The sequence below is a fragment of the Mus caroli genome, chromosome 2 (genome assembly GCF_900094665.2).
Source record: "Mus caroli chromosome 2, CAROLI_EIJ_v1.1, whole genome shotgun sequence".
NCBI classification, from domain to species: domain Eukaryota; kingdom Metazoa; phylum Chordata; class Mammalia; order Rodentia; family Muridae; genus Mus; species Mus caroli.
In genome coordinates, this window is record NC_034571.1 from 165,102,624 (window position 1) to 165,110,373 (window position 7,750).

The window sequence follows — 7,750 nt, forward strand, 5'->3', positions numbered from 1 at the left end:
AAGAAACTGTGTTTTAGGAACCGTGAAGAAGCAGAAAACTGCAGAGTCTGAGCTGTGGTGTGTAGATCGAAATGGATGGCTGTGTAGTTTAGGGACGGGAAAGAAAAACATGCGAACTTTAGGACATGAGCTAGCCTGGCAAAGCTTTAAGAACGCTGGGATGTTGAGGGAGAGATGGCTCAGCGGTTAAGAGCACTGATTGCTCTTCCAAAGGTCCTGAGTTCAATTCCCAGCACCCACATGGTGGCTCACAGCCATCTGTAATAAGATCTGCTGTCCCCTTCTGGTGTGTCTGAAGACAACTACAGTGTACTCACATAAATAAAGTAGATTTAAAAAAAAAAAAAAGAACGCTGGGATGCTTGGCTTGCATTCATACCTCCTTCTCTGGCCTGCAACTTTCCAGGCAACTTAAGGGCTATCAACCCAGAAAACGGGTTTTTTGGAGTTGCTCCTGGCACCTCAGTGAAGACAAATCCAAATGCCATTAAAACCATCCAGAAAAACACCATCTTCACCAACGTGGCTGAGACGAGTGATGGGGGTGTTTACTGGGAAGGCATCGATGAGCCGCTGGCCCCGGGAGTCACCATCACCTCCTGGAAGAACAAGGAGTGGAGACCGCAGGATGGTGAGTTCCTCGAGAGGCTGTGTGCTCTGGCTTCTGGGTGCCACCTATCTGGGCCATGCTAAGGGGTAACTCTCTCTCTCTCTTGCAGCGGAACCATGTGCCCATCCCAACTCGAGATTCTGCACCCCTGCCAGCCAGTGCCCCATTATTGACCCTGCCTGGGAATCTCCAGAAGGAGTAGCCATTGAGGGTATCATCTTTGGTGGCCGTAGACCTGAAGGTGAGGCATCTTCTATTCAGGCTGGGAACCTGGGGTGTGGCGATACAAAGAAACCAGGAAATATTTTTTCCAAGCTGGTTCCAAAGATCTTCCTCCTATATCCAGACTAACTGGGCAGTTTTAAACATAGGGCCAGCCTTCTGATCACCAATGTCTTCTCTGGGTCTGTGATCTGAGGTAGCTCAGGCCAGTGTTCTGCCCCACTGAGTGATCTCTCTGCTGTGACTGCCCTTAGCGGTTTCCTGTTCATTGTCTCTCTAGGGGAAAGGTTAACTCAACAGAAAACTCGGTGCCTCACACCTGTAATCCTAGCACTTGGGTGGCTGAGGCAGGGGGATTGCTGTGAGTTCAGGGTTGGCCTGGTCTACAGAGTAAGCTCCAGGCTATCTTGGGCTACCGAGTGAAACCTTCTCATCAAAACAAAACAAGAAAGGAAGGAAGGAAGGAAGGAAGGAAGGAAGGAAGGAAGGAAGAAAAGATACAGCATGGTTGAACAGTGACATAGAACCATTAGAGAGTTCAGATGTCCTAAGTCTTTAATGATCTTTGTCTCCCTGCTCAAGGTGTCCCCCTTGTCTATGAAGCCCTCAGCTGGCAGCACGGGGTGTTTGTAGGAGCAGCCATGAGATCAGAGGCCACAGCTGCTGCAGAACACAAGGGTGAGTCACAGTCTGCAACCCAAGCCCTCTTCTTGGTGTCTGTCAGGGAGGGAGAATCTGGCCTGATTGGCTCAGAGGTAAACGGTGGTCTCTCTGTGGCAGGCAAGATCATCATGCACGACCCCTTTGCCATGCGACCCTTCTTCGGCTACAACTTCGGCAAATACCTGACCCACTGGCTGAGCATGGCCCACCGCCCAGCAGCCAAGTTGCCCAAGATCTTCCACGTCAACTGGTTCCGGAAGGACAAAGATGGCAAGTTCCTCTGGCCAGGCTTTGGCGAGAACTCCCGGGTGCTGGAGTGGATGTTCGGGCGGATTGAAGGGGAAGACAGCGCCAAGCTCACGCCCATCGGCTACATCCCTAAGGAAAACGCCCTGAACCTGAAAGGCCTGGGGGGCGTCAACATGGAGGAGCTGTTTGGGATCTCTAAGGAGTTCTGGGAGAAGGAGGTGGAGGAGATCGACAGGTATCTGGAGGACCAGGTCAACGCCGACCTCCCTTACGAAATTGAGAGGGAGCTCCGAGCCCTGAAACAGAGAATCAGCCAGATGTAAATCCCAATGGGGGCGTCTCGAGAGTCACCCCTTCCCACTCACAGCATGCGCTGAGATCTAGGAGAAAGCCAGCCTGCTCCAGCTTTGAGATAGTGGCACAATGCTGAGTAGATCAGAAAAGCACCTTTTAATAGTCAGTTGAATAGCACAGAGAACAGGCTAGGGGCAAATAAGATTGGGAGGGGAAATCACCACATAGTCTCTGAAGTTTGCATCTGACACCAATGGGGGTTTTGGTTCCACTTCAAGGTCACTCAGGAATCCAGTTCTTCACGTTAGCTGTAGCAGTTAGCTAAAATGCACAGAAAACATACTTGAGCTGTATATATGTGTGTGAGCGTGTCTCTGTGTGAGCGTGTGTGTGTGCGTGTGTGCGTGTGTGCGTGTGTGTGTGTGTGTGTGTACACAACTGTCTGTCCCATTGTCTACAATATATTTAAAACCTTTGGGGAAAAATCTTGGGCAAATGTGTAGCTGTAACTAGAGAGTCATGTTGCTTTGTTGCTAGTATGTATGTTTAAATTATTTTTATACACCACCCTTCCTTACCTTTCTTTACATAATTGAAATTGGTATCCGGACCACTTCTTGGGAAAAAAAATGACAAAATAAACTTTTATAGAAAAAGTAGATTTCATCGCCTCTTTTTGTTTTTTTTTTTTTTTTTTTTTTTTTTTTTTTTTTTTTTTAGAATGCAAGAACACATTTTTCTAACTCCCTGTGGCTCTACTCTTGCTCACCCGGGAGCCTGGGGGATTCACAGCTGAAAGGAGGGGACTTGTCAGGGGCCAGATGTATGAGGGACGGGATCCGTGTGAGGGACCGGAAGGAGGGNTGTATGTTTAAATTATTTTTATACACCACCCTTCCTTACCTTTCTTTACATAATTGAAATTGGTATCCGGACCACTTCTTGGGAAAAAAAATGACTAGAAATATTATTAAAGAAAAAATAGATTTCAACAACTCTTCTCGTTTTTTTTTTTTTTTTTTTTTTTTTTTTTTTTTTGTTTTAGAAAGGAAGAACACACTGATTAAACACCCTGGGGCTCTAATCTTGCTCCCCCGGGAGCCTGGGGGATTCACAGCTGAAAGGAGGGGACTTGTCAGGGGCCAGATGTATGAGGGACGGGATCCGTGTGAGGGACCGGAAGGAGGGGAGAAAGCCGAGCACCCGGCTTCCCATGTTATAAAACATTGTTACCACTAGTTGGCGCTCTTTGGCAGCGTTTCGGGACAGGTCTGTGCATTTGCACAGCTGGATCTAGAGGGTTTAAGGTGAATTTTAAAGAGAGTTTGAGCCTCAGGGCTCAGCCATCTCCAAAAGTGCAGTGTGGACAAGCACAGGCCTTTAATCCCTTTTATGAGCAACACTTTTCTCAGTTTTCACGGGCCTAGAGAGTGTGGAAAAGACAGAAGGAAGAGCGTTAATTGTGCTCTTCGTGTGTGCTCGACACAGCAGCTGCCCCACAGGCTGCCTGGGAAGGGAGATTGCAGGGGTAGGACCAAGGTCAACCTCCAGTCCTTCCTGAATCTGTTCTGCTCCCTGCGTTTATTGGTTGTTCCAGAAGAGTCTAAACAAACCATAAACTTTATATAGTGTATTATAGGGTGCGTCGGCTTCCCCTGAGTGTGTTGTTCTTTGGAAGAGCTGGCTCAGATCCCGCCACCCTCCTCCAGCACGCCTCAGCTGCTGGCTCATTCCCACAGTTATTAGACACCTCCAGCCACTCCCTTCGAGAGTCACCTCCACGGGTCCACAATGCCCCAGGGCCCTCCCCAGACCCACAGTGCAACAGGGCTCCAGGAGCATCCACCAGGTTGGGTTGGGACTCAGGAGCCTTCTCTTCGCCTTTAAGTGAAGCAGGATCAGATCCTTGAGCCAGAGCCTTAGACTACTCATGGGCCTCTCAGGGGAGCTAAGCAGCTCGGGCCTGGCTGGCTCCCTTGCTCTGTGTCCCTGCCAGGCATACTGGACCCCAGGAAGAGGAGCTTGCTCTGTGTAGATGTTGCATTAATGGCTCCAGGTGGGCTCACCTGTGGGGAAGAGCTGATCTCCGGTTCCACCGTCCTCCCTCTTTCCTAGCTGACAGGCTCTGACACGTGACAGCAGGGTCTTCCTGTACCTCACCTATGTTCCCCAGGCAGCACTAGCGCGGTAAAGTATGGGGATGAACGGGATGGCCCAGCTCAGCACAGGCCTTGGGGTGTGTGATAGAGTACAGCTGCATGTCAACAAATCGAGACTGCCTCTTTCCTCAGTGTGCCCTTAGGTGATCGACTGCATGGAACTCCGAACCTTGACTTCCTTGGCTGTGAAATGGGTAGATTTGCATTCTCTTGAGGATGTCTGAAGGAGTGTGACACAGAAAGGGAGTCTAAGAGGACAGTAATTTCTTCTGCTTTACTTTAGACCTTCGGTGTGGCTGAGTGGAACCCTATCGCCGTGGGGCCCTGTCCTTCCCCTCCCTGACTCAGATGAGCAACTGTGGCTCTGGGTGGCACTTGGTGTTCATTGTGGCCTCCATCCCCATCCTCCCTTCTCATAGATGTCAGGATGAGGGGTGCGAGAAGGAAGGAAGGCAATTAGGACCATGAACAGCATTTCTTTCTATGCCCGAAGGTCACAGTTACCCCCTTTCCCAAGCCAGGAACAAAAGGGTTTGAGCCCGAGTGCAGCAAATCTGCCTTTCTGGGGTGGGCATTGAGCTAGGGTTGTTGTTTGTAGCTCTTATGTAGCTCTAGCATGCAGGAGGCCCTGGGCTTAATCCTCAGTACCACAAAAAGAAAAGGGAAAGAGAAAGAGGAGGGAGGGAGGGAGGGAGGGAGGGAGGGAGGAAGGAAGGAAGGGAGGAAGGAAGGGAGGGAAAAAAGTAAAAATTGCTTTCCAAGAAAAATAATTCACATCTTCCCAGGAAGAGTATTTAGACCCTGAAGGCCAAGTTGCTGACTACCGCGGCCGAGGCCTAGGAACCATCAGGAAAAGCCCCACCATAAGAAGTCGTGAAAGAAAATGTATTTCTTCCACGCTAGGCTACTGGGTCATGTTAGACCGGAAGAAGAGGTGATCTATCTAGGCAGTGCCTGCCCCAGACTTGCCCTCCCATCTGCGAGTCCTGGTCTCAGGGCTACCAGTTCTGCTAGCAGATGATTTGTGTACACTTCCTGTCATCCTCACCCCACAACCTGCTATTCCACAGAAGCCCCCAGCTGCAAGCTGGTATTTATATCAAGTCTAGAGACCCCTACCCCCACCTCTGATGAAGCACTGAGTCTGAGCCTGTCCTTAGATGTAAAGTTCCTGACGCAGGGACAAACTGTGGCTTGAGGTGGAGCACCTGTTGGATGAGGTACTTCAGAACCGTGCCCTTCTCTCCTACCCTGAACTTTTGCCTGCAGTTTTCCTGGCTAGCTCTCACAGGAAGCTCAGCAGAGTGAAAGGGGTCTCCAGGAGAGGCTCAGGATGCAGGCCGAGCACACTTCAGGAGCCCTGTATCCATGACAGGAGGGCAGCTGGGCACGATCAGTGTGGGGTTAATTATCGCAGAACCATGTCCTTGAGTCACGTTCTCTTAGCCATCTGGGTCTCCTCAGCATGGGCACAAAAGCTTAGAGGTCTCTGAAATGCATGGAGTGGGGACTTGGGGGCTGCCACAGAGGAGCAGCAGATGTCACTGAGTCCACACTTCTCCCTGAGAGTTTTTCCCCTGCACCCCAGGTCCCATGGCCCAGCAAGGCTGTGAGCCCCTTGGTAATGGGATATGCAAATGAGCCAGTGTTTGCCAGCCTGAGTGGCAGACCTGCTCTCCAGGAGAAGCAATTTACAGCAAAATACGCTGTAAATATTTGTTCAGCTCAGGAAAATGACTTTAATTGCATAATTAAACTTGTAGGCTCTACTTCCAGCTGAAGGGGTGGGGCGAGGCGGGCAGCCCGCAGCTGTCCCTTGGAACTTATTGACAATGGGGGACTGGCCACTGGTTCTGTACTTCCTTCAGGCCCTTCAGGCACGGAGGAGTCACCCATTGCCTGAGGAGCAATGGGAGAGGGTGAAGGAATGAGTGAGGGGAGACAGTGGGTATGAGAGATAGGGAGCAGAGCAGACCCCAAATCAGAGCAGCGCTGGCGAGGGCTGAAGACCCTCAGACAGGCCCTAGCGCCAACGCCCAACTATCTCCATCGTGTTCCACCATCCGGGGGCACCAAAGGTCAGTCCCCTTACATGGAACGGTACCAGCAGAGGCTGCGACGGTGGCACAGGGATGGCATCGCACTGCTTGGTAGACCGAGGTGAGAAGATCACAAGTTCAAGGCCTGCCTGGGCTCTGAGTGAGTTCAAGCTGTGCCTAGACAACTTAGTGAGACCTTGTCTCACAAATCAAAGGTAAAAACAAGGTCTGGGAAGCAGTGCAAGAGCAGGGTGCTTGCCCAACATACGTCAGGTCCTGTGTTCAATTCCCAGTGGTAAAAAGCAAACAAGCAAACAAAAACAAAATGGACAGAAAGAGGAAGGGCGTAATGTCACACTCTGCACCAGACCCTCAAAAAAGCAAACATTCCTTCCTTTGCTCTCTTTTTCTCCTCCTCCTTCCTCCTCCTCCTCCTCCTCCTCCTCTTCCTTCTTTCTTAGACATGGTCCGTATAGTCCAGCCTGGCCTCTAAACTTTCTGTGTAGCAGAGGGTGATCTTGAACTCCGGATCTTCCTGCCGCTACCCTTCAGCACTGGGACCACAGGTATGTTCCACCTCACCAGGGTACGGAGGCACGGAGGAGTCACCCAGTCAGCGCCTGCTAGACAAGCACTATTAACCGAGCTACAGCCTCGGTCCAACAACCACACTCTCTATTGGAAGCAGAAAAGCCAGTCAGCAAAGATACAAGTGCTGGGTGACTCCATCTCTGTGAAAACCAGAACAGGCCAGTCTGGAAGACAGAGGCAGGTTGGTGGTGACCAGGTGTCCAGGGAGCAGGAGGCTGGGCAGTGTTTGGAGGGTACAAAGTTCCTTTGGGAAACATTGCAAGGCAGATTGTTAGGGAAGTTTGTACAGCTTTGTGAATATATTAAAATCCATTAAATCATGCATTTTAATGGGTGGCTTTTATGGTATCTAAATTATAGCTTCATAAAGTTTGTTTTAAAAAAAGAAAAAAAAACCCAACATAAACAAGCATTCACTTAACGCACATCAGAGACCAGCTGCCTTCCAAAGAGAGCACTGGAGACCGGCATTTGTCACCTGCTGAGAGGTATCTATGCCTCAAAGGAATTCTTCCTAGAAGAAATGGCACATTTCAAAGCCGTGGAACAGCCACAAGCTTACTCCAGGCTCCCAGGTTCAAGACCATTTAATTCCAGGCCTGTGAGCCTTCTAGGAAGTCATCTCATTAATGGCTGGATAAGAAACTAATGCCAGCTGGGCTTGGTAGTACATGCCTTTAGTCCCAGCACCTGGGAGGCAGAGGCAGGTGTGTATTTCTGTGAGTTCGAGGACAACCTGGGCCATAGAGAGTGTTCCAGGACAGCCAGGGCTACACAGAGAAACCGTGTCCTGAAAAAAACAAAATAAGGAAATAAATAAGTAAGTGAATAAATATTTAAGTAATAAAAATGAATGAATGAATGAATGAATGAGAAGAAAAGAAAAGAAAAGAAAGGGAAGGGAAGGGAAGGGGAGGGGAGGG

At 49.9% G+C, this 7,750-nt stretch overlaps 1 protein-coding gene across 1 annotated transcript in view; it reads left to right on the plus strand.

Moving 5' to 3' along the window:
* Nucleotides 1-2,697, plus strand: part of Pck1 (phosphoenolpyruvate carboxykinase 1) — a 6,235-nt gene extending 3,538 nt beyond the window's left edge. Inside the window, exons 7-10 of the mRNA XM_021149509.2 lie at nt 407-631; nt 720-851; nt 1,415-1,510; nt 1,613-2,697. Coding sequence (XP_021005168.1) covers nt 407-631; nt 720-851; nt 1,415-1,510; nt 1,613-2,067 — 908 coding nt within the window. The 3' untranslated portion in view covers nt 2,068-2,697. The remainder of the gene's footprint in view (nt 1-406; nt 632-719; nt 852-1,414; nt 1,511-1,612) is intronic.
* The last annotated feature ends 5,053 nt before the right edge of the window (nt 2,698-7,750 follow it).